We start from the raw sequence: 26,926 nt of genomic DNA on the forward strand, positions 1-26,926 counted from the left end.
AACAAACTGTTATTTCTCTCCCTGTTGATGATGCACAATTAAAATTATGAAGTGAAGAACACCTTTAGACACAGGGCGCTGATGCCCTTTAGTACTCAGCATAAGATGGCCTAAGCTTTGTGGAAGAAAATATTTTCATCTTACTTGGGCCCAGGTATCTGGTCTTACCATCCTCCCACCCTCTCCACTGCCTGGAAAAATAGTGGTTTTCACATTTACAAGGGCACATGTTGCTGCATGGAACTGAGCTATAATTATTCAAATTCCAAGTTGGGCTTTCATGAGCAGTCTTTTCAGCCTCAGAAGCACTAGTGTCATGAGCAGTCAAATGCAGCTCTCAGCTTGCAGCCGGAAGCCTTCCTGGATCCACTTATCACATTGGTCAGGGTGCAGCACAGTGTCAGAGGGCCCAAGTGGTGCCTGTGGATAGCCAAGCAGACAGCCCCAGGGCCTGCCTTCTGCATGACTGACATCCTCCACACTTGGCCATGGAACAGCTCCAGCCTTAGTAGGTGACAACTCACTTGTATTTCATCCTCAGCTTGGCTCCCTGTTGTCGGTTTCCTCTTGCTCGAACATGTGACTCCAAGGTTGTATCTTATCCCAGGGGTCTCCCAGACAGGCTCCCCTGATCACCACCTAGCTGCACATCTCCCTCCCGCTCATCACAGCTGCATCTGCCTTCCTGTCTTAAACAAGTCTGCAAAGAAGCTGCAGGTCTCATTGAGTGTCCCAGTCCCAAGGAGAGCCACAGACCAGACTGCCACAGCAGCTGAAGTCAGCAGCAATGATGCATGCAAAGGGGCAGTGCTGCTGCTACAACCTTCAGTCATGTCACGCACAGGACCGTGAAAGAAGCATGAGTTTTGGAGCCACTCAGATCTGAGTTCGAGTTCTGCTCCCTCTACTGAGTGTCTGTTGATCACCTTCAATAAAGAACCAGAACTGTCAGTGGATATTTACTGAGCACTAACTCTGCCTCAGACATGGGCTATGCACTGGAGATATGAGAATGCACAAGCTGGACCAGCCTCTGCCCTCATGAGGCTTACAATCAAGGGAGCATTCAGACAATGTGGTAGTGTGAGGGTGTGGCCTCTCTGGGCCTCAGGTTCTTTCTCTTAAGCATAGTGATAATATAACTTCTGCAGAGAACTGGCATATAGGAATATTAAATAATCTCCATTGAGAGTATGTGGCAGAAGAAGTCTTGTAGGTCCCTGTCTGGAGAGAGAGAACTCCCAACTTCACTCACTTTTTATTTTCCTAGTCCAAGATGACTTCTGTATACCTGTCTCTGGTCTCTCTCCTTTTTCTAAATTGCAACTATCAAGAACACCAAAAGGTTCTTAGTAAGTTTTGACAAGTCTGTGAGAACAGAAAGGGCCAGGAAGAGGTAGCCCCTTGATCCAGCCCTCCCTGAAGCCCTATCCCTGGAAAGAACAATTAAAAGTCACCATCCCATAGTATTGCTGTAGGATCCTGGTTCTCCATGGCCCCAAGATGAACATACTGACCACCCTTGGTAAGATTTTTCTTCCCTCTCCTGCTTCCCCTCTAAGGACTACACGTTTCAGTGAGCTGGGCCTTCCTCTGTTATGTGGAACAGGAAATTTGTTATAAAGCAACAATATGAGAAAGGACTAAGCAGAAAGGACCCTCCTGCCCATGTACCACAGTTGCCCACACCAAGTATTTGTCTTCTGTACACCCAGAAGTGACACACAGTGTGGGCTGTGGCTTCAGTTCTCACCATAGTCAGTGTTTTCAGGTTCCCAGCAGTTCGAAGGCCAGAAGTATGGAGCCTGCAAAGGAGCATGGGTGTCAGGGCTCATAGGTGTGCCATGCCTGCACTTCCCTCCCACATCCAGGGAGGATCCTCCCTGGTGGCAGGCTCTCCCCCAACTCCTTCTTGCTGATGCTACCCCACAATGCTCTCCTCTTCTCTAATGCAGCTGAGGTGAGTCAACATTTTAATCTAGGCATTGACAAATAAAATGTAAGGTAAGCAAAACAAATGCAAAATGAGAAGTTTTGTTTACAGGGAAATATATTCTTATCCCTGAGACAATAGAGGTCTAAGTACAAAAGTCAGGCTGGCATAACTTACTGGGCACCTAAGCCCATGTTCCTTTTCTCTCTTTAACCTAGTCTGAAGAACTCTTCTCCCAAACCCTTTAGTTAGACCTTGACTCAAGCCCATATCCTCTGCCCTCATTACCTCTAGGGAAGGATCTGGGAGAAGGAGTTAAAATGGGTGGGGAGGGTGATTAGGTAGCAAATAGAAACTTCACTCCGGAGAAGGCAGCATGAGACAGTAGAAAGATCAAGGTCTGTGCTATCAGGCTCACTTAGGTTCAAATTAAGGCTGCTCCTGGATTTACTAAATGACACTTTAATTCTTTGAGCACTTCAGTTTTCTTACCTGTAAAATGGGTGGTATTTACCCTCTAAAGTGTGCTCTTCAGAATAAATGAGGAAATCTGTACAAAGTGTCTACGATGGTCTGAATGTCTGCGTCCCCCTCAAATTCACATGTTGAAATCCTAATCCCCAAGGTGATGGTATTGGGAGGTGGGGCCTTTGAAGCCCTCACAGATGAGATCAGTGCCCTTATAAAAGAGGCCTGATATAAGCTCCAGGTCCTGTCTGCCCTGTGGGGATGCAGCTAGAAGGTACCTTCTATGAGCCAGACAGCAGGCCCTCACCAGACACCAAATCTGCTGGCACCTTGGTCTTGGACTTGCCAACCTCCAGAACCATGAGTAGTAAATTTTTTTTGTTTATAAGATATCCAGTTTATGGTATTTTTGTTGTAGCAGCCCAAAGGGACTAAGGCCCAGAGCATGGTAGGCTCTCAATGACAGCCTTTTACTATTCTCTAAGTGGGTCACCCAACGGTCCAGACAAAAGTTCTCTTGGCTTTCCCAGTGCTGATGAGGAGTGAAGGTTACTCCCTCAAATATCCCTAGGTTTTCTTTGTAGTTCTAAGCTGAGATCAGATGATGTTGAGAAGAAAACGTTCTTCAGGAGGAGGAGCCAGCAGGCTTACCTGGAAACGATAAAAGGTACCATCATCCTTCATGGTGAGAACATGGTCCGAGATTGGAAAGATGTAGCCCTGGGCAGCGATAAGGCTTCCCAAGTGTATTGCTTCAACTGTAAGAACAGTGCATAGAGAGAGAAGGAATTAGGAAGCAGGTTATTTGGCTGAAAATTAAGCTGGGAGACCAGAAGTCAACTGTCATCACCCCCAGATGACTGTGTTGATGACATGATTGCCCTTGCTCAGTGTGGGGGTGAGGAGGGGAGATGCCAATGGCTGGAAAGGGCCACTGTGTGTCTGGGACTTGTGTGAATCCCACCTCCGAGAGTCTGACATTGCTTAACCTCTCTCCACCCTGACCTTCAGAAGAAAGTCTGGCTTCAGGGTCAAGGGCATAAATTCTGGCATAGATGAACCTGTATTTAACTAAGTGAGATATTTCACATGAAGTTATTAGCAGTGTCTGGTACAGGTCAAATACTCCATAAGTGCTGGCAGCTCTGATTCATATCAGTTTCATCATCCCCAGCAGTAAGAATGCAGCCTCACTACCCATAGAGACATAGGACTCCCACTGTGTTCCCCAGTATGACAGTCCCATCAGGGATGAGAGGGGTGTTACCCTTCTCTTATGGACAGAGAGGAAAACCTCACTTCCTTTGAAAATTAGAGGAGGGACATGGAAGTGGGCAGTGACAGAGAGAGGCCAACCTGATAGAAATACTTATATTCTTGCCACAATCAATCTGTTCCTTTGTTCCTTTAGCACCAGCCATAAATAGATGCACATAGAAAGTTGAGAATACAGGTTGGGCATGGTGGCTCACGCCTGTAATCCCAGCACTCTGGGAAGCCGAGGTAGGGGGATCGCTTGAGCTTGGGAGTTTGAGAACAGCCTGAGCAACACAGCAAGACCCTGTCTCAATTTAAAAATTAAAAAAAAAAAAAAAAAGGGTTAAGAATTTAGATTTATCCTGAGCAGAGCTAAGAAAAAATAACAAACCTCAATGCTTCTACCACACAAAGTAATCTTTCACAAATCCAAAAGTACTGTTACAGGTTAAGACTAATTTTTGGACATGGAAATTGTTAATGTGCTCAGGGAGTCTCTAGCAATTATTAATTTCACGAGCTCTGACTTTTTAAAGTAGTTTGTTTTGGCTTTACTTGCAAATTTTTCAAGAAGTTGAATACAATGCAATGTTTTGCTTATTAAGAACCACCTATTCTCCTTTGAAAGAAATATACATGTAACTGGTGGAATTAGAATGAATGGAGTTTTATTTTACTTAGTGATGACCAATTTGCTATTATTATTATTTTTTTTTTCAGAGACAGGTCTCACTCTGTCACCAAGGTTGGAGTGCAGTGGCGCGATCACAGCTCATTGCAGCCTTGAACTCCTGGGTTCAAGTGATACTTCTGCCCCAGCCTCCCAAGTAGCTGGAACCACAGGCACATGCCACCACGTCTGTCTAATTTTTTTTTATTTTTACATTTTTTTGTAGAGGTAGGGTCTTGCCATCTTGCTCAGGCTGGCCTTGAACTCCTGGGCTCAAGGAATCCTCCCAGCTCAGCCTCCCAAAGAGCTGGGATTACAGGCATGAGCTACCATGTCTGGCCAGTTTGCTTTTTCAAGTCTATAGGCTTCAAGAACCATGAGTCCAGCTAGAACAGAAGTTTCATCATCAGCAGCTGCTCCTTCCCCATAGGAGAAAGAACAAAATCCTGTAGGAAGGTAACTTTCATGCCACCAGTCTTGGAGCTAAGACTCTACCTTCATTCTCTGAGCAAAAATGTTTTTGCTTAGACATTGGCAATGGGGCCAGGTATGGTGTCTTACACCTGTAATCCAAGCACTTTGGGAGGCCAAAGCAGAAGAATTGTTTGAGGTCAGGAGTTCAAGAGCAGCCTGGATAACACAGTGAGATCCCCATCTCTACAAAAAATAAAACAAAAAATTAGCTGGGTGTGGTGGTCAGAGCCTATAGTCCCAGCTACTCGGGAGACTGAGGTGGAAGATAGCCAGGAAGGTCAAGGCTGCAGTGAGCTATGCTCGTGCCACTGCACTCTAGCCTGGGTGACAGAGTGAGACTCTGCCTCAAAAAACAAAAAATAACCACAGGAAACTGTCTGATGGGAAAAAGAAAGGAGAGAGGGGCAGACGCTGGATCTGGCTGTTTCCCAAGGCCTTGGTTTGCCTCATTTCCCCTATTCCCAGTTGACAAATTGTTCTTAGCTTCGCTCCTCCTCAGCCACTTCTCAGAAGCCCAAACAGGCCCCAATTTACCATGGTGTCTTCCCAAGGGCATCAGAGTATAACAGATTTTCATAGAAATAACTCCCATCATTCAGGACCCTTCTCAGAAGCTTCTCACGCCAGGGCTGGAGGATTCCTGAAGCTCATTCTCACATACTGCTAGCCAATTTAGGGTTCTCATTATAGTAATAATAAAATACATGTCAGGAACACAATGATTATTTTAGGAGGCAAAGAAGCCAGTGCTCTTGGAAGAGAAAAGGCGGCCATGAGGAAATAACGTTCCTTAGTTTAGCATTATAATCACAGGAAACACTGACTTTAAATACATGTAACTAAACAGGTAGATGCTGATCTAGTCCAGACTTTCCAGAGGACTCAGAGGTCCAGGCTGCATCAGAGACAACATATAGGGAGTTGTTTTGGGTTCTATCCCTCACATAGGGTTAGCATTTACAGCTTTTCCCCCGTGAATCAAGAACTTGACTACAATTAAGAATTTTCACTAGTTGTGAGCGTAGCCACTAATGAAGGGGGTGAAAAGACTCAGGTCACTTCTATGAATGATCTGCTTTTCTGGCACTCAGAGTTCTAACAACTGTATATAATTAAACTGCATAGAAACTGTATTGTTTTGCAGTCAACAGCAGATTAGAAACGTTGGGTTAAAACACAGGAGTGCCAAGCTGACACACTGATTTCCGCAGGAAATCACAGCTGAAGGTCACAGATCCAGAATGGGTACTTGAAAAAAATCTTCAAAAAGCATTGTGGTTCGGGGCCATTTAATTTGGGGCAGATAAGTTTAATCACGCCAATGTCCATTAAGAACATCAGAGTGTATTAGTGGATCTTTATAAATGTGACCTTCAGGCATCAAGAATACTCAGTTAATCAAGGCAAAGGAGTATGTAATAAATTCAGAAAAGTATTAACTAATAGCACATGGGAATAAGCTTTACTTATCTTGAATTTTTATTTTTCTGGAACACCCCCCCTCACTATTTCCTAATTACGCTGTGAAAATAAATTTTACTGCCTATTTTCTGGTGGGAGGACAGATTTGGAAATTGTTTTATTGGCCAGGGTTTTGTTGTTGTTTTCCTGGTAAGGACTTCCTAATTGAAATGCATAATTAAAGCTGAAAAAAAAATCATTCCTTCACCTCTTGCAGAAGCAGAAAACAGAGGGAGTCTTAGCAAATAATTAAACATCTTAATTGTGCATCAGGCAATCTAATTTTAAGAGCTGGCTCTAGAAGGCTGTTCAGTGACAGTGCTACAACTTATCTTTAATTGCCGCAGCTAACGAGAATTCAACTCATTTCACACGTTATTGTACGGCACTCTTTGGCATTCTAAATAGTTGCTCATTTCCTCAAAGCATGATTTAAATTTACAGACAAATATTCAGGAGAAAATAAATTAATTTTATTTGTAAATAGAGTGATTCTACATCTTGGAACTCACATTTACAAGACCAGCTCTCAGGAGGGTAGGAGAATCTAGTCTGGAACTTGGTTATGGGATGTTTACTGATACCAGGGGAGAGAAGGGCCGGGTCAAAGGTCAAGTACCTGGGTCCTCAATGGAAAGGTTCTTCATAAGCCACTGCACGACGTCAGTACCTGCAACAACAAAGCAGTTTCAGCTGAAGACCTCCTGGGTGTTTAACACTGTGGCAGAAGAAACATGTTTACCTAAGAGAATCCTAATTCCAATCAGTCCACACTGTAGAGCAGGATAATATGGACACTCTTTTTTGTCCTAACCAACCCTTTCCATTCTTCAGTACACTTCCATAGTTACAATTCCATTCTCGTCCAAAAAACACTCACTTCTGATGATGCAGGATGAGCTTATATTCATATTTCTAAGCAGCATCTATAGAGGACTTCCCCGAGACATGCTAGGTGAAGCTTTATCATGCCTGGCCCCCAGACCATTTCTTGAAGAAGGAGGCCTCTTCGGCTCCCTACCGTCAATTACAAGGGCTGACCAACACAGGTGACCTCACAGGTTCTTGCAAAACTCTCATCTCTTTTGGCACGGGCCTATCCTGAATGAATGTGCCCCTGCATTTGTGGCAGAAACGTCTATGTACTTCACCAAGACCTCTTTCCTCGCCTCACTGTGCCATAGCTAGATTGCATTTCCAGACTTCCCTGCACTTAGATATGGACTGAGTTCTACCAATAGAATGTGGGTAGAAATGGCATATGCCACTTCCAGACCTGGACCATGAAAACTCCTACACGGCTCTCCATCGCTCTGCCCCTTCCAATCCCATCTGCTGGCTGGATGTAAAGACCTGGGGGAACGCAGAGCCACAGCAGGGAGGGAGTCATGGTTCCAGCCACGGACATTATGCCCATGTGGGGCTCTGACGTGAGGAGGAACAAACTTTGTTGTGTTCAGCCCCTGAAATGTGGGACTTAGCTGTTTTGAAAACTAGTATTACCTTCATGAATATAAATCTTAACAGTCTGCAGTAACTTTTAAAGCTTGTCTACTCCAACCCGAGCCAATACACAAGTCCCATTCACAACACCCTGGACAAGAGATGCTGTAACCTGTGTTTAGAATGCCTCGTACCTGGGAACTCACAAATTTCCCCCTACCCAGCCTGACCCAGTTAAATCAGCCTTGATTTATCCGAACAGAAACTTGCCCCTCTCTGACTTCCTCCCTTTGGCCTCAGTTTTGCCCTTTGATGATAGAAAAACAAACCCCAACCTAACCACTCTGTGCGACAGCCCTTCAGCTATTCGGACAGTCCTGCAGCATACCAGCGACGTCCTCCCTCCAAGTGCAACAGGCCCGGGTCCCTCAGCTGCTTCCTTGGATGGCCTGGACTGGAGTTCCTCACCATGTGTTCCCAATCCTCTGAATATGTTCTCTTCTGTCTGCCTCTCTTTGAAAATATGACCCACAAAGGATGTTCTGAGAACAGCACTGTGTACATGGGAGTAGAGGAGTACAGTTTTCTGGAAGGTTCTGAATTTCTGGTCAACCTACCTTTGCCACCCAAAGATCTCATTTTAAACCAGTACAGACCACTGAAGGTGTGACTTTGTCACCTCTGAATTGTTTCATGGAACACAGCCTGCAAGGGAAGACATTTCTAGACATCAGAGTCCTACCATGGGTCTGAGGCTTTGGTGCGAGGGAGGGGATGTGCCAAGGACTCTCCTGGGCTGGATTCCTGGCTGAAGGCCTGGGGATCCAGCCGAGGGGCTTCATGAGGATTGCCCTCTTCCCAGGAAGCAGATTTCTTAGATATGTGACTGGTGGCCAGAAGTGGGACTGGTAAGGGACAGGGAGCCTAGACATTTTGTTTCTCTCTGGGTCCATGGCAGGTGAAGTAACCCTGCACAGTGGGACCCCCAGGGCCATCCTTGTCCTCCTGTGTGCCCCAGTTCCACCAACACAGCCTTGCAATTTTGCAGTTTCCCTGCGCCAACCTCAAAGGCAGCACTTCTAGGCTTCTCCTCACTCTTACTGCTCCTGGACGGCATCTGTGAGTTAAACTTTAGATCAAAAACATTCCTATTCATTTGTATTTAGAGAGAGAGAATGAGTATGTGTGTGTACATGTGCCTGTGTGTCCCTTTCCTCCAAATTCTACAAGTTCAACATTTGTCCCAGGAAATGAAGAACAAAGCAGAAATCAAATAAGAACTGTAGCCCCAAGCTGGGGTGGGAGAGAGACTCTAACCTGTTTTATCCTCAAAAGAAAAATAGTTCTGGCCGGGTGCAGTGGCTCATGCCTGTAATCCCAGCACTTTGGGAGACCGAGGTGGGCGATCACAGGGTCAGGAGCTCGAGACCATCCTGGCCAACATGGTGAAACCCCGTCTCTACTAAAATACAGAAAATTAGCCGGACGTAGTGCCATGTGCTTGTAGTCCCAGCTTCTTGAGAGGCTCAGGCAGGGGAATTGCTTGTATGAGGGAGGAGGAGGTTGCAGTGAGCCGAGATCGTGCCACTGCACTCCAGCCTGGCCACAGAGTGAGACTCCGTTTCAAAGAAGAAAAAAAAAAAGTGTTTTTTTGTGGGTTGCCTAGAAACTGCGAGGTTTCCTGCATTAGCCGAGCTCTCCCCTAGGCCTGCGGATTATCTTTCTGCTGAGCTTGCCGAACCATTATTTATCACCTGCCAAGATTGATTACTCACCCTGGGACAATGACAGCCCTTCCTTTCCCCTGTTAATTACTGTCATCGTTAATATCCATGTCACTAATTAGTATTCATTCACATTGAAACTCCTTCCTTGCTATCATATCCGCTCCCCCCACCACCCCAACCCCCGGCTCAGCACCATTGTCTGGGTTTCTACCCCCTTTTGGCTTCCTGTGCTCAGTCTTTGGCCTAATTGTTCTCTCCGGTCCACCAGGCCCTGGTTTGCATTTACAGAGCCAAAGGATCACATTTAAGCACTTTTGTTTCTAAAGAAGGGAAAATCACAAAAACCCATTTCCTTTTTCCCTAGCTCCGTGGAGACCACAGAGTGGAGTTTCTTTTCCCAGGTTCAGCCACCATGACAGCTGCTATCCCATCTGGGGGCTGATGCAACTCCTCAGGCCCAGGCAAGGGCTGAGCGGCTGCCCCGGCTGCCTGGGACACTGCACTCCATCTCCAGTGGCATCCACTCTGCCACCATCCCTTCCATGCCATGGCAATGCTTGGTAGGCTTCATCTCAGCACAAGTGACAACACTTGGAGACAGGGGGACGCGCTCACTCTCAAGGGCATTGGATATTCCAGGCTCCCTTGGACCAACCGAGGAGCGGCCAAGCCTCCAGCCTGTGGCAGGGAGTAAACCATTGTGTGTTCACCCCCAGGAACAAGTCAGAAAGGGAAATCTGTCATAATATTGCATCCTTTAAAACATTTACAGTGATTACGCTGTAGCACCCGACAAGAGTAGTCCAAACATCCAAATCCCCAGCAGGAGAAAGCATTTCCATTCTTCTTTTTTCACTTTCCTTTCTTGCCTCTTTCCTTCCTTCCCACTAACCCACCATCACCCTTTCCTTCCTGTTCTGAAGAGAATCTGAAGCAGATTCCTTTTCTGTTCTATCTAAAATTAATTGTTGCCTTGTTACCACAATCGCTTTCTGGATCTTATCATAGTCAAGCCACTTTGCCAAGGACGTAAAGTCAATAAAACAACATAACAAATGCTATGTTGAAACAACGTAACAAATGCAGGACGGCTACCCTTTATTCCTACAGATCCTAAAACACTGTCTGGAAGCTTTCTTTTTGAGGCTGATTTATCAATATATATTCCAGGGATATCCACGAAATACACCAGAGGGCACCCAAAACACCTCTCCATTGCATGCATATTTTATTAGTATATTTAAGGATGTATTTATGATATGCAGTTATGGGTTATGTTTCTATATGTGTTATATGTATTTCAATTATGTCTTCTATATCTAAAATCATGTTTATTAGATGACTGGGAACAAACCAAAAGGCCTCTAATAGGCGATTGAATAAATAAATTATGGCTCATTCATGCAATAAATATTTATTAAACAACTACAGTGGAAAAGCATCTTGAGAACAGGGTGTACTATAAAATATTTATGTTGTATTAATTATATATGTGTAGATATCTATAAATATGGAGAAGAAAAATTCTGGATATAGATTTAAATTGTTAACTTTAGGTCACTTTGGGGTGGGAGAGGCATCAAATAATGGGAAATTTCTATTCTTTACATGTCTGTATTATTTGTAATTCATAGAACATTCATATAATACTTTTACACTAGAAAAATAATTTTATTTTAAAGAGCATAGAGAGAAGAAAGAGTTGGCCTCTGAGGCCAAAGTGGAGATGCTATGGGTAACTCTGGACAGCCTCTGGCTATCCTCAAGCCCTGGTCATTTCCTGCTCTCTGGGGAAAGGGCCAGGAGACTCAAAGCTGTCTTTTTCCTGAGGGGTAAACAGTGGGAGGCTCAATCCTGAGGCTCAGTAGTGTGCCTCCAATTGGCCACTTTCTGGCCATCTGCCACTCCTGGAGCCTCAGAGTGACCCTTTATAGACTCTGACAGGGCTGTCCACCCAGAGTCTTGGCCTAAGGGTGACAACCTGCACCTCTCCTCTGTGTTTGTTAGCTTATTTACTTGGGGGACAGTAAGACATAGTGATCTTTTCCTGATGCCTTTCCATGCTGAATTAACTCTATTGAGTAAGCTGGTAAGGGGTTTCTGTTTCTGGTTTCAGGCAGACACTCATAAAATTCAAGGCTTTGTCTTCAGCTGTTTTAAGCTCCTCCAAAATTGTAGCATTTGACAGGGATACCTTCCTCCCATTAATGCGTCAGAACCCCAGGAGATCCTAGTATGAAACACTCCTCCGATTCTTCCCAAAGCATTCTGTCAATCCGAACCCAGATCAGATTATCCAAAGTTGATAAAAAGACTGGTTCCCATCACCCGCAAATTTCCAGTAACTTGAAACCTGGTGGATTATACAGTACATCATAGTACTGATAAACGAAGCAATTCATAAACGAATTATCAATCTTGACTGTTGGGGAAAGACACTTTCTTTTGAGTAAAACGTTCCTGAAGCCATATGAATGATCAGATGGTTCCTGCCATGAGTGAACTAGCCATACTCCTCGGTCAAGGTTATGACTCAGTCCATCGGATTTTCACATTCTTGCCAGGCCTCTGCTGGGCCTCTGGGTGGGGAGGGCAGCTTCAGGCCACCTTATCACATAGATGGCACATGCAGGCCAATGCTTATGAAGGGGGAGTGACATTTCCTGAGTGCCTATGGTGTACCAGGCCAGAGCTGGGCACTTGACCCTGTTACCGCATGCCATCTTGACAATAATTGTGTCCAATACAATAATTATTATATCCATTTTAAAGATTAGGCCCAGAGAGGCTTAAGACCACAGGCTGCTACAGATTTAGAGCCAAGGTTGGAATCCAGGCAATTTTATGCCAAGTATTATTTCCACCATACCATTCTGTGTCTCTTAACTCCGAATAACTTTCCAAGTAGTGTAAAGAAAAAACAATTAGAAAACTGATAATCTGTACGCATTCAGTTTTTTTCCTGAAACAGAGGCATTAATTTAGTGATAATAATAATTGGTATTATTAGCTATTGAACTAATAATTTATTGAGCACTTTCTATATTCCAGGCTTTGGAATAATCCTACTATACTAATCCTATGTTGTAAATAGCTTATTATTATCTCCGTTTTGCAAATGAATGGAAGGATATTCTAAGTAGGGCAATCCTTACAGTCTTAGATCTTCTTCTTTTTCTTTTATGCCTTAGTTGAAAAAAAAATGCAACAATCAGCTAGCAGAGAAAGCTTAACTAAGAGGAAACGTTACACTGGGTTTGGAGGACGAGAACAGTGAGTAGCTGGCAGTAAGACAGAAGGGAACACAGGTGGGAGAAACACAGTCATGAAACATTCATTGTCATTTTCAAGTAGTAGTATTTGGTCAATGGGCTTGAGTTTTTCCAAGGAAAAGTGTGGCAAATTTCACACTCACTTGCTTACCAAGCATAGGAAACAATAAGGTGTTGCATTTATAAAGTCAGACACACTTGAGAACAAATCATGGTGTATCACTTACAAACTGTGGGAACCTGGGCAGGTCCCTTACCCACCACCTGCCCTGATCTCCATTTCTTCAGATGTCAGCTAGGGGGAAGTGCTGCCTAGTTAAGAATAAGACCAGGTGGTCAGGTGCGGTGGTTCATGCCTGTAATCCCAGCACTTTGGGAGGCTGAGGCGGGCGGATCATGAGGTCAGGAGATGGAGACCATCCTGGCTAACATGATGAAACCCCGTCTCTACTAAAAATACAAAAAAATTAGCCAGGCGTGGTGGCGGGCGCCTGTAGTCCCAGCTACTCAGGAGGCTGAGGCAGGAGAATGGCGTGAACCTGGGAGGCGGAGTTTGCAGTGAGCTGAGATCACGCCACTGCACTCCGGCCCGGGCGGGCGATAGAGCGAGGCTCCGCCTCAAAAAAAAAAAAAAAAAAAAAAAAAAAAAAAAAGAATAAGACCAGGTATACGAAACTCTACAATGCCTGTTTCATGGTTTTGCTGAAACGAGTTGGTTGTTAGCAAGTCATCTGCTGGCCCTGTGTGTTTATTCTCTCATGTGAAAAGAGGACAGTACGCATTGGAAGGCCGAGGTGGGTGGATCACCTGAGGTCATGATTTTCAGACCAGCCTGGCTAACATGGTGAAACCCTAAATCTACTAAAAATACAAAAATTAGCTTGGTGTGGTGGCGGGCGCTTGTAATCCCAGCTACTTGGGAAGCTGAGGCAGGGAGAATTGCTTCAACCCGGGAGGTGGAGGCTGCAGTGAGCCGAGATCGCGCTCCAGCCTGGGAAACAAGAGTGAAACTCTGTCTCAAAAATAAAGAAAAGAGGACAGTAATAATGGGACCCATCACCTTGACTGTGAGGGGTAATGAACCCATGCAGAGTACCTGGCATATCATAAGCATTAATATTAATACACATTGGCTACTCAGAGTCCATGTTTCAGGGACCTCATACCGGCCAAGTGTCTAACCCAGTCATCTGCGTGGTTGGGAGAGACAGCAGTAACTTGAAATCCTTGTGTTACTTACCAGCTTTTAAATTTTAGGCCTTAGAGAATCTCAAAATGTCTTCTGGTGCTTTTAGGCTGGGATCTTCCAATAGACAGTTAGTTGGACAAAAGGGGAAACAAGGAAGGTATTGTGGCTGGACAACTCTACTAGCCTGGTGAGGCCTCACTGAGAGACTGGGACCCCCGCCTGGCCGCTTTTCTGACCCTGATCCAGGATGCACATTTCCTGGAAGTAAGGGCAGAAAGCAAAACAGGTGCCCTCACCCCACTGTAATTCAGTTGAAGGTAATGGAGTCAACATCTTTCTGGTTTGGGGTGGTCTGGTTACATCCATTCCAACACCCTCTTCTTCTTCCCCCACCTCTCCTGCCTTGGGACCACCTTTCCCTTCCCGGAATGCAACAGTCTCCATCACACCACAGGGCCTTTGCATCTGCTACTCCCTGGGCCTGTCATGCCTTCCCTTTCTCCTCCTACCTCTTCCTCTAGCTCAGGGGTCCTCAGCCTCCCAAAAGGCAATGGTCCCTGGCCTGTTAGGAACCAGGCCTCGCAGCAGGAGGTGATGGCGGGTGAGCAAGTGAAGCTTCATCTGTATTTACAGCCCCTCCCCATCACTCGCATTACTGCCTGAGCTCCACCTCCTGTCAGATCAGCAGTGACATTAGATTCTCACAGGAGCGTGAACCCTATTGTGAACTGTGCATGTGAGGTAGGTTGCATGCTCCTTATGAGAATCTAATGCCTGATGATTTATTCCTGTCTCCTGTCACCCCTACATGGGACCGTCTAGTTACAGGAAAATGAGCTCAGGGCTTCCACTAATTCTGCATTGTGGTGAGTTGTATAATTATTTCCTTATATGTTATAATGCAATAATAATAGAAACAAAGTGCACAATAAATGTAATGCACTTGAATTATCCCAAAACCATTCCCCCCAACCCTAGTCCATGGAAAAATTGTCTTCCGTGAAACTGGTCCCTGGTGCCAAAAAGGCTGGGGAACACAGCGTTAGCTGCTTCTGACACATCCTTCAGCCCTAACTCCCTCGGGAAGGCCTTCATTGCCCTCCAGACTGGCTCAAGGTCCTTTGGCTTTCAACCTCAAGAGAACAAGGTTCTTTCTCTTTGGAGCATTTATCTCAGTTTGGAATTAGCCACAGTGTAATTATTTGATCAACGTCTATTTCTTCTTCTATATTAGTATGCTATGACTTCCATGACAAGGTATCACAAACTGGGTGGCTTAGACAACAGAAATTTATTGTCTATGGTTCTGGAGGCCAGACAGCTAAGATCCAGGTGTCGAACGGGTTGGTTCTTTCTGAGGGCTGTGAGGGAGAATCTGTCCCAGGCCTCTCCTGATCCTCCCACTTCAGCCGCCCAAGTAGCTGGGACCACAGGCATGTACCAGCATGCTGATCAATTTTTTAACTTTTTGTAGAGACAGGGTTTCCTTATGTTACCCAGGCCAGTCTCTAACTTCTGGGCTGAAGTGATCCTCCTGCCTCGGCCTCCCAAAGTGCTGGGATTACAGGTGTGAAGCATGATGCTTGGCCCAAATTTCCCCTTTTAATAAGACTATCAGCCATAGTGGATTAGGGCCCACCCTAATTATCTCACCTTAACTCATTACAACGGCAATGATTCTATTTCCAAATAAGGTCATGTTTTGGAGTTTTAGTGTTTAGAACTTCAATATATGAATTTTTGAGAGGACATAATTAAACCCATAATGCCCACTAAACTATAGCTCCAAGGGAGCGGGGACCCTGTTAGTTCTATCCTTGGCATGGAGTAAACATCTGGTACAGAGTTGGGGTCTAATGAACGCTTATTCATTGATAGTTGTATTCAAATATACATCATAATACATAAACACCCACAAATGTATATTCAATATGTTTTAAATTTTTCCTCAATTTTTTGTGGCCCTTGAAAACATCATACAATCTAGTACAAGACATCATATAGGCAGTTTGCAAACACTGCTTTAGAGGAAAGGTTCAGGGCCCTTGATCCACTGATACTGTTTACAAAAAAAAAAATCATATCTTTTTGCCTATAATCCCAGCACTTTGGGAGGCCAAGGAAGGTGGATCCCCTGAGGTCAGGAGTTGAAGACTAGCCTGGCCAACATAGTGAAACCCTGTCTCTACTAAAAATACAAAAATTAGCTGGGCTTGGTGGCGGGTGCCTGTGGTCCCAGCTACTTGGGTGACTAAGGCAGGAGAATTGCTTGAACCTGGGAGGCGGAGGTTGTAGTAAGCTGATCGTGCCCCTACACTCCAGCCTGGGCGACAGAGCGAGACGCTGTCTCAAAAAAAAAAAAAAAAAAAATCTAAACAAATTACTACTTAAACAAATATTAGGTAGCAATTCAAAGCCTCCTCCTTTTCCTTATTAAACACTGGCTGTCACTGGGAAGAGGACAGCAGGCAGAAGGAAAGGTAATGTCTTCAGCTCTTTACCTCTGGGTAAAGAGACACTCACCGCTCCCCTCCCACCTCTTTGGCCTGTCCTCGCTGCTCAACTGGCTTCTAGACTGCAGGGTGAGCCCGCTTCTTGACTGGCTTTTGTCCAGTGGGTGATTTTCCCTTCTTAACAGGCAGGCCTCTGAGTCATTCTGACGTGGTCTTGAACAGGTGGGAGGCATTACATCCAGACACAGCAAATACGATTTTGGGTCCAGTGATCCCTCAAGCACCCTGCCATATGCAGTCCTAAACCAGGGGTCACCAGGGCCACCTCCCTGGGGTCTTCTCCCAGGTTGGCCAAATCGGCTTGCTGGCCTCCATGGGTATATGACAACGGCACCCTGTGGTGACCCACAGAAGGAAAGCAAAGGGCTAAGATGTAGCTGGGATGGAGGAGGAGGAATCTCAGGCTTCTCCTGATATTTTGCCTCAAGAACTGGAAACTGACCTAGGAGTAGATCCCACGCTGAGGGAGAAGCCCCTAGACCGAGAAGGGATGGGCTCATCCATTTGAATGAAACAGAGAAGCTTGAAAGAGCCAAGGCAGAGCAATTCCTGAGCTGTCCAGGACTACTAAACCTGCAGCGAAGGCCTGGGGAGATGGGGCAGGAGAGACAATCAGCTGCGTGGAAGCCCTTGGCCACTGTTCTCCCCCAAGCTCCATCCCCCGCCCACCTCCCTCCCACTCAGACTGTGCACTTCCCCATTCTCTGATATTTAAAGCTTCCCTGTGCATTATGAAAAATAATAGGGGCCAGGAGACCCAGCGAGGTTATTACCAACTCATAAATCAACCAGGAGGCTCTGAGGGCTGTGGCGAGGTGTCTGAGATGGGTTCCCCTGGTTTGTTATCTCACCTGCGCCCCCACGATTGATTCATAACCTCATAACCCTCCCGCGTCCGAATCCCAAGCCTTATATCTAATTGTCAGCAGCCGAGTACATGATTTGCAAGAGGATGCGGGCAGCAGCAGACGTGGGGGTGGAGGAGAGATTAGTTTTGTCAATCAAAAGCGTCCAGGGCAAGGGGAGAGCATGCGGGATTTAGCTCAACAATCAGCTTATTAAATGGAGGCTGGGTATGGGCTGCATTGATTAGGCCTCAGTGCAGGAAGACGGAGGATCATTGCCACTGTGGACCTCGTTTCTGTTCCCTGAGGGTGGCTGTCACTGATGACTGCCTTTCACTCAATCCAAAGGCAGAAATGAAAAATCGAATAAGCAGAGCTGCAGCTTTGGGAGAGAAGTGATCTAATGTCAGGTGCCCAGTAGCACCCACCAGAGAGCATGACGGATGGTTCGAGGGCAGTTGAGCATATTTCTGGGAGGGCTGGCAGGCTTGGGGGCTTTATTACCTTCCAGTGGTGTCTAACGGTCGCGTCATTTGTGCAAATTTGAATCTGAAAAGTAGTTTATGAACATTTTATATTGAAAATACTCTAGGGGGCTAAGACTTTCTTGAGGAGAGGAGAGGCAAGGGGTCATCGTTCAGATGCCAGGGCTGTAGGCCATAATTACTCATCAGGAATGTGATCAGCCTAACCACAGGGTTAGTGCAGTAACACTGCTAGCACTTCCACAGCACGCGCTGAGATTGAAAGTTTGCAAAGCGCACTGAAGTCTGCCACCACCTTGGAACAGAAGAGGTCTGCACAGCAGGGTGTGTGAGTAAACCAGGTTTTAAGCGTGGTCTGGGACACACAAGTTATTGAGCAAAGATCTTATGGGTATAGTGCTCTGAACCCCAGTTTACCCATCTGCAAAATGGGGCCAGCCCTAGAATCTACCTCAAACTTTGTTATATGAGGGTTTGAAATGAGGACATGCAGGTAAAGACATTTAGCACAGTCTCTGGCACTTACCCTCCCTCCTTTTCCATCAAGTATCCCTTCCATCTGCCAAAACTGGAAGCTGTCTTGGAGCTGATCTCCTAGTGGAGATTCCTAATTTATAATCTAGACTTTCTGCCCCTGCTCCCCAGGCCTTTGCTTCTGGTTTTCTAGTCCTGGACAGCTCAGGAATTGCTCTGCCTTGGCTCTTTCAAGCTTCTCTGTTTCATTCAAATGGATGAGCCCATCCTTTCTTGGTCTAGGGGCTTCTCCCTCAGTGTGGGATCTACTCCCAGATCAATTTCCAGGTCTTGAGGCAAAATATCAGAAGAAGCCTGAGATTCCTCCTTCTCCATCCTAGCTACAGCTAAGCCCTTTGCTTTCTTTCTCCCATAGGAGTGGCCAGGAGGCACATGGCTTGGGTCCAGGCTCCCCTCCCACCAGCTCTGTGACCTTCCATCCTTCAGTTTCTGTAGAATACGATAGAAGTGCCGTCCGAGAGAGTGGACGTGAGGATAACACCTGTAAGATGTTCTGTCCTATGTCCTGTGGCACATAGCCAATAGTCAGTAAGTGTTGAGTTTATTGCTGTCATTGCCATTATTACAACTTGAACATTTTTATTCATTTACCTGCAATGATGAATAAGACAGGGCTCTGTCCTTAAACAAACTGGTGTACCAGAATGTTACAAGGGCTATGACTGAAGTATTTGTGGGGTGCGATGGGGACACAGACAGGGGAGTCATTCTGGCTGACCTGGTGTCAGGAAAAAGGTCACGGAGGACACACTTGGGATCAACGGGAAACAGTGAAAAGAGATTGACTGAGTGGGTATTGGATGCAGGCTCAAGGAGGACTCACGCAGAACAGCCTGCAGCTCACCATGCTAACGGGACTCTGTGACATCTAACATCTATATCCAGTTCAAACGGGGTTTCACAGCAAGTCCCTATGAAATAGAAAAGAGTCCTAGAAGGGTGAAGTCACCAGCATGCTCGGGCATGACCTATAGGCAAAGCACTTTGCCAGACATCAGACTCTCTGCCAGACACCAGAGAGTCAAGCGTCAAGCAGAAAGAGAACCAAGCTTAAGAACTAGAGGGAAATCATCTCAGCGTTGGTGAGGACTGATTTCCTGTTTCCCAGCATCAGGATGCAAACATCTCCCTCCATTCCAGTTCTCAACCTCATGGCTGGGCCTCATGGCATTCCAGCATTGCTATGAGTAAACCTTTCCTGCAGGCTGCCTCGGGTAGCCGGTGCACTGCTACGTCAGTCTATGTGACCAGGAGCTGGGCCTCTGGGCCATGCCAGTTGGGCAGCCCCCATCCCTCCACTGCCGGGGGCCTCTCATCCAGAAGGGATTGGTATGCAGAACGATGGTGCACCATCATTATTCCCCACTCGTCATCTTTCAGGGGAGAGTCAGCTGCTTTGGGAGCTGCAAAAGATACCCAACTCACTCCTCTCCTGGGGCCCTCTGCTCTGATGCCTTCACAGGACATCCTCGAGTGCTGGGCAGTCTGAGGACAGGGAAGGAGTGAAGACCACAAAACAGGAATGGCAGCAGCAGTGACAGGAAGAGGTCAAAGGCCTGTGTGTGTCCTGGCCCTGCTGAGGGCTGGCAAGGGCCCTGGGATGGTGCTCAGTGCCTGGTCAGTTGCAAGAGGCCAGCCCTCTGCCCATGAGGGGAGCTGGCAGTGACCAAGTTGCACTGCCCTGGAGTGCATTTCCTGCCCCACTCTTTCCTTCTAAAATCCCTAATTCCAGTTTGTTCTTTGGACATTTAGATAAGGGGTCAAGGCCTGGCTTTGGAGGACTGGTGAGAAAACTGAAGCCAGCTATGTGACACTGAGGGGAGATTTTAGAGACTGCAACTCAGACCTCCACACCTGCCTTTTCTGGTTCCTGCAGGGAGAGGAAGGGACACTGAGGGGAGGAAGACTAGGTCCCTGAGGCCTGCAGGGGCCTGCCTTCCTCTTCTGTACTCCTTCAGCCTCTCATTCCAGCCCTCCTTCACCTCCCAAATAGACAAGGTGCCCTCTAATCCCTACCCCTCAATATCAGTGCACAGTGATTGCCTGTCTCTTATTAACACAGATGCTGTACCTGCACACACTCACACAGTCATACATACCTGGACGCATGCACAGATGCAATGGACGCCCAACTCCCATGCAGGCAACATTCACACTAACTCATACCCACCTGCACACATGCACAGATGCAACACACATACAACTCATGCATGCATGCAACGCTCACACACATTCACGCCCACTCATACACACCTGCGCACGTGCATGGCTCAAGACACACAACACTCACATATGCCCGCAACTCATACTCATACACCTAATAGCTTCTGTAATATGTTCCCACTCCCTAAAACCCTGGAAAGTGAGAGAAACAGCTCAGGTTAAGAACGAAGTTTTAGGAAATAACTATATGTTATCTGCTAGAAATCTAAGTAATAAGCATAGCTCCCTGGGCATGGTGGTTCACACTTATAATCCCAGCACTTTGGGAGGCTGAGGCAGGCAGATCACCTGAAGTCAGGAGTTTGAGACCAGCCTGGCCAACATGGTGAAATCCCGTCTGCACCAAAAATACAAAAATTAGCCGGGCGTGGTGGCATGTGCCTGTAATCCCAGCTATGTGGGAGGCTGAGGCAGGAGAATCGTTTGAACCTGGGAAGTGGAGGTTGCAGTGAGCCGAGATCATGCCACTGCACTCCAATGTGGGCGAAAGAGTGAGACTCCATCTCAAAAAAAAAAAAAAAAAAAAGGAAAGAAAGAAGTGTAGGTTAAATTTCAACATCACTCATAAGCTCAGCTGCTCTGAGTCCATTTGCTAGAAATAATCTTAACTGCCTGCCTGCAGTAGTTGGAGAGAAGCAAAGAGGGTCTGAGTGCAGAGCCCAGGGGAGGGAGAAATAAATCCCCTGAGCAAACGGCATTATTTTCAAGATGTCAAATACATTTTCTCTCTCAAGCTCCTGGGTGATCTTGGTCCTCTGTGGTTACGGAGTGATCTTCCCATAGCTGAGGGGCAGAAGGCTGGGATATCAGGTAGGAAAAGAAAGGGAAGAAAGCAAAGCACAAGTGTTGTCACCACAAACAGACACACCAGTAGAAAGCAGCATCGCGTGGATGCTAGCAGGGTCCCCGAGATGCCACAGCTGGGGAGGATGTAATGAAGGTGCTTTAGACAAAGATTTGGGTGGGTTAGGGATTGTGGAGCAGCCTGCAGCTAGAGCAACAATTAGAGGAAGTTTCCAACCTTAGGTCGAATGGGGTAGCAAGAAGGAACAGTTACAGGAACCTACGGGATGTGGTCTTTCTAGAAGGTGGACAGACAGGAGCCACAGCCTTCAGCAGAACACAGCTACTCTCTGATGAAGGTCTGCCAGGGAGTAAGTCACGTGGTCTCCCTCTCCTGCCCTCTGATCTCCTGTTGGTGTCACCCATCAGTTGAAGCCATTGTACCCAGAGGGCAAGGGAGCTTACTGAGGCAGCTCTAGTGACAGCCTGTGAGGCACAGAGGCAGGTAAGAAGGGCAGAGAGTGGCTCTGGAGGGACAAGTGGACAATTTCCAGCTCAGACGTGGAGGAGAGAAAGTATTTATTGTATAGTCTTAGCGATAGTGTTGTAGAGGCGAGCTTTGTTATTTGGCACACTTGGCTTCCGCAGAGCAGGGTTTTGCTCTGATGTCCTGGTTACTGCAATCTACACTGATAAGGAGATCTAGAGCTCACAAAGGTCTCACATGCATTGCCTCTCGCTTCATCCTCACAATACACCTGAGCCTTTGCACCCATGTACCCATTTTACAGTTGAAGAAACTGAGGCTTGGGTCACCTCATGGTTTCTTACTTTGTTTATGCATTTACTAAAGCATTTATCGAACTCCTACTGTGCCCCATATCGTTCTCTGTGCTGAAGCGGGTTATGAGACAGAAACGGATGTGGTCCCTGTGCTCTCTAAGCTTACTCTGTAATGCAGGAGTCAATGAACAAGGAAACTGCATGAAACCAAGGAAACACAGCTCAATAATGAAGCTAGAATAGGAATTGGGAGAGAGGGTCGCTGGGGACTACTGAGATTGGGGAGGGGAGTGCAATAAACTTCATTCATTGAGAAAAAAGAGCTCAGGGACAAGAAGGAGATGGTCACATGACTCTTTGGAGGAAGAGCCTCTCCATCAGAGGAACAGCCAAGGCCATACCTCCAAGGCAGGATGCAAGCTTGATCCGTCCAGAGGGCAAGAGGCAGACTCGTATGCCTGGAGGTTGGCCACACAGAACACAGCAGAGAGGAGACCAGGAAGGCAGGGGCCATGTCAGGTTTTAAAAGAAACAAGAAGTCCTGGAAGGCTTCACGTGGGAAGGGGTCCAGTTCATGTTTTTAAAAGATGTTGGCTGCTGAGTGCGGAATGGATTGTCAAGGGACAGGAGTAGAAGCAAGGAGACCAGTTTGGAGCTGTGTCCACTGGGTTAGAGAAATGGAAGGCTGGTTGGGCACAGGTGATACGGTGAAATCAAAGGAAGCAAATGGGTTTGGAGGCAGGGCTCCTGGTCCTCTCTGATGGATGGGGCTTGCCCATGAGAAAAAGAGGAGTCCCGAGTGACCCCAGGTTTCTAGCTTAACTAGTTGGGTGCACGGTGGAGCTTACATCAACTGAGATGAGAAAACAGGGTGGGGAGGATACCTGGGCTTGCGTGCTAGCCATGTTTTGCCTGAGGTCTGTAGGATCCATCTGAGTAGCGATGTCGAGTGGCCATTGGACCTATGAATCTGGATTTGTGGGGAGAGGGCTGGCTGGAGATAGTATTTGAGAGTCATTGGTGTATAGGAGCGAGGCTGGATGAGGTCACCCAAGGAGAAAATGCAGAGAGAAAAGAGGGTCTTGGAGCCAAGGCCTTGGCTTGTGAGCAGGTGGCAACAGGGACCCCTGGCCTGTCTGTTCTCAATTTGGAATGCCTCCTGTCACTCTTCTGTGACTTAGCCTGTGACCATGGCAGTCCATTCCCCTCTCGAGACAGAAAGCAAGAAAAATGAGCTCTAACAGATGAACCCTCTGCCAGGCCCTCCTGGCACATGTCTGTTATTTTCACCCCCCTTTTCCCTGCTCTTGTCTTGATTCACAAAAAAATCTACACTGAATACCCCTGATGGCATCTGATGGCTCTGCCCTATGACCAAGTCAGACAGACAGCTAAAAATGTCTGTGTTCTCTTCTGATTAATAACAAGTTTGAACTTGTTTTCTGACTTGTCTCTCACTAAATCACAGCAGACTCCCTGAAGTATCTTGTGCAACTTAGGAGCTGTGGATGCTGCTTGCAAGTGGACACAGTCACACAGCCAGACAAGTGACTTCAAGCCCCAGATTCCAGTGTGCTGGAAGACCGTGGGGTGGAATGTCACCAGAGCCAGGCGTCTTTCTAATGTACCATCTTCCTCTCACATTGATCAACTCCAGACCAAGAGAGATGGTCTTCTGTTCAGAGAACACACTAAGAATGTTCTCAAATGGGAAAACCCTGTAAATGGGAAAAGGATGGTGTAAATATAAAACTCATCGTGAATTTATTCCTTTTAGTCCTGTTTTCTCATCAGCACCCGTGCCTCCAGGTGCTGGTTACTTGCAAAATGGATTAGACTTGAAGCAGCAAATAATTTTAAACATTGCTAAAACTAATAAAGGGAATACAATAGGCCGAGATAATGAGGAGAGAGCTGAATGAGGAGTCTCCAGCACAGGATAGCTGCTGTAAGTGCTTACAGAAGCTAGGTTGTGATTTTTTTTTGCTTTTTTTTTTTCTGAGACAGAGTCTCACTCTGTAACCCCTACCTCCCGGGTTCAAGTGACTCTCCTGTCTCAGCCTCCCGAGTAGCTGGGATCACAGGCACCCGCCACCATGCCTTGCTAATTTTTCTTGTGTGTGTGTGTTTTTAGTAGAGATGGGATTTCACCATGTTGGCCAGGCTGGTCTTGATCTCCTGACCTCAGGTGATCCCCCCACCTTGGTCACCCAAAGTGCTGGGATTACAGGCGTGAGCCGCCATGTCCGGCCATGATTCTTGACAATAATAAAATGAAACAAAACAAAGGCACTTCTTGAAGCCACAAAGGCATTTCTGGGTCTGTCTCTCCATTAATGCAATGAGGGCTCTTAAGGAGAGGGATCCTCATCTCTTCAACTCCGCACTCTGACTCACTGCAGAGGCCACACCATAGACTTCCCAATGAACATCTGATGAATACACTAAGGAGTGTTGCTAAATCAATAACTTGCATCTCGGTGTCACTAGTAATGACGCTGCTTTTCCTTATAGACATTGGTTTTGATGTGTTTGGTTACGTTTTAGGTTCACCTCTGACTCTTGATATGAATAGTAAGACAGGTCAGTGGAAAGTTACCTTGCTATTTGCTATTTCAGGTTGTTAAATACATTTATGTTACAGAAGAGGAAATGACATTTTGAGCTAATCAGGACTAAAAATTGACAGGTCAGTAGCCTATTCCTGCCCACCTGATTCTCCGGGGAGTGTGATGTAGACCATGATCAAAGCTCTGAAAGAATGTGAACAGCCCAGATTAACACTGAGGTTGTATGGCTCAGTGCATAGGCAGAGTTAGAGGCTGAACTGATCAATAAATGATAAACACAGTGTCTGTTTTTGGAACACATTTTCTGAGCAATGGTCATATCCATGCTGACTACCTGTCTATTCCTTAGGCAGGGTAGTAGGCAGAGAGAACCAGCCTTGCAGTTTATTAAGAAGAGAGTCATGTATAGTTTTAAGGGATTGAGATTAGGTCCAGCTGTATGTTCCAGAAAAACAAAAAACAAATAAGGTAACAGTAGCTTAAACAAGATAGAAATGTATTTGGTAAAAGGTGGCTCCATGGCGTCATCAGGAATTCATGTCTTAATGTTTCTTTTCCACCATCCTAGTGCTTGACTTCCATCCCCAAGGCCACCTCATGGTTCACAATGGCTGCTAAAGCATCAGCCATCACATCCCAGCTTTAGAAAGGACGGGAGGAAAGGCAGAAGGGTCTAAGAGGGTCCTTCCCAGTTGAGACACCTCCCTTTCAGCACATTTCTGAAAATCCCATACTCTACTTACTTACTGTACTTATACATGATGATAGAATAATGCCCCGTGGCCAATGTCCATGTCCTGATCCCCAGAACTGTGAATATGATACCTTACATGGCAAAAGGGACTTTGAAGATGTGATTAAGGACCTCAAGATAGAGAGATTATCCATGTGGGTTCTATCTAATAACAAGGGTCCTTATGAAAGGGAGGTAGAAGGATCAGAGGGAGGAGACATGATAACAGTGATAACACAGCAGAGGAGGGGAGAGAAAGAGAATGACAATGAGAGCACGAACATGCCAGAGAGCTGCTGACTTTGAAGACAGAGGAAAGGGCCATGAGACAAGAAATTCAGGTGACCTCGAGAAGCTAGAAAAAGCAATAACTTCCAGGAGGAATACAGCTCTGTTGCCAATACCTGGATTTTAGCCTCTAAGATCCATTTCAGACTTCTGGCCTCCAGAACTATAAGATAAATATGTGTTGTCACTAAGTTTGTAGTAATTTGCAGCAGCATAGAAAACTCCTACACACATCTTTGGCCAGATCTTAGTAACCTGACCACACCTATCAGGAAAGCTGGTAAAACTGTGTTTAATTCTGGGCAACAAGCTGCTCAGCCAAAAACGGGGTTTTATGACTAAGGAGGGAAGGAGAAATGGATGCTGGGGCTGGTAATAGCAGATTGCTTTGCATGGTTACTACATGAACTGGAGGGTCTCTACATTTAGGACAACAGAAATGTATTCTCAAAAGAGAACTGGCCACATCTTGAATCCATCTTGAGGAAACATAACTAAGAAGTTAGCCTAAAAAACTTTACAAGTACTGTGGCAACTGATTCAAAAAGGATTCCAATTGTGTTTAGGGCAGAACATTTTCTGGAATGCCTATGTTAGCTTGAAAGTTACTGATCACAAATGCGGTGGTCTGGAGGATTTGCGAGCGCAGCTGTGAAGTTTAGAGGCCCCAACAGGACTTTGAGTTTGAAAGAAAGAACTCACTCACCTATCAGTCAGAGTTTTGGTCTCTAAAATTTTTCTTGTTAAAGTCAGGCCATGAGCAAAGTTACCCAGAATCTACGTTCTCTTTTTGTCCTAGTTAAATGTGAGGACTGACACAGAGATTACAGATAGATCATCAGAGAGAAGCTGCTGGTAAAATAGCACTTGGTTTACATCACAGAGGCTCAACAGATGTTTTTTGAACAAAGGAAGAGAATGAATGAGTAAATAAACATATGAATTTAATGGATTTCAGTAGGGTTTCTCTATTCATTCAACATGAGGGCCTTCTATATTCTAGGAATATGTTGACCATTGGATACAACGCCAAGTGAGATGTGGTCCCTGCACTGTAGGGGCTTGAAACCAGGGAGAAGACAGACAAGTAAACCAATGACTGCACCTCAGTGCACTGAGTGTTACAGAAGATACATTTTCAGGAGGCATGGACAAAGTCCTACATAGGACCTGGGTGCCCAGAACACTTTGCTGCAGGAGGTAGGGCTTGAGATACATTAAAACTTTTTTTAATTAAAAATTTAAAATTTTTAGAGACAGGAGCTTGCTGTGTCA

At 46.0% G+C, this 26,926-nt stretch overlaps 1 protein-coding gene across 8 annotated transcripts in view; it reads right to left on the bottom strand.

The window, feature by feature from the left end:
- Positions 1-26,926, bottom strand: part of RGS6 (regulator of G protein signaling 6) — a 626,178-nt gene that overhangs the window by 106,313 nt on the left and 492,939 nt on the right. For all 8 annotated transcript variants that reach the window (XR_004057311.1, XM_030930579.1, XM_030930576.1 and 5 more), the window contains 3 exons: positions 6,883-6,933; positions 3,053-3,159; positions 1,754-1,805 (listed from right to left, as the gene is read on the bottom strand). Coding sequence is in view for 7 of the 8 variants with exons in the window: in XM_030930579.1 (XP_030786439.1) it covers positions 1,754-1,805; positions 3,053-3,159; positions 6,883-6,933 (210 nt within the window). In the remaining variant the exon portion in view is untranslated. The remainder of the gene's footprint in view (positions 1-1,753; positions 1,806-3,052; positions 3,160-6,882; positions 6,934-26,926) is intronic.

This window comes from Rhinopithecus roxellana, chromosome 5 (genome assembly GCF_007565055.1).
Source record: "Rhinopithecus roxellana isolate Shanxi Qingling chromosome 5, ASM756505v1, whole genome shotgun sequence".
NCBI lineage: Eukaryota > Metazoa > Chordata > Mammalia > Primates > Cercopithecidae > Rhinopithecus > Rhinopithecus roxellana.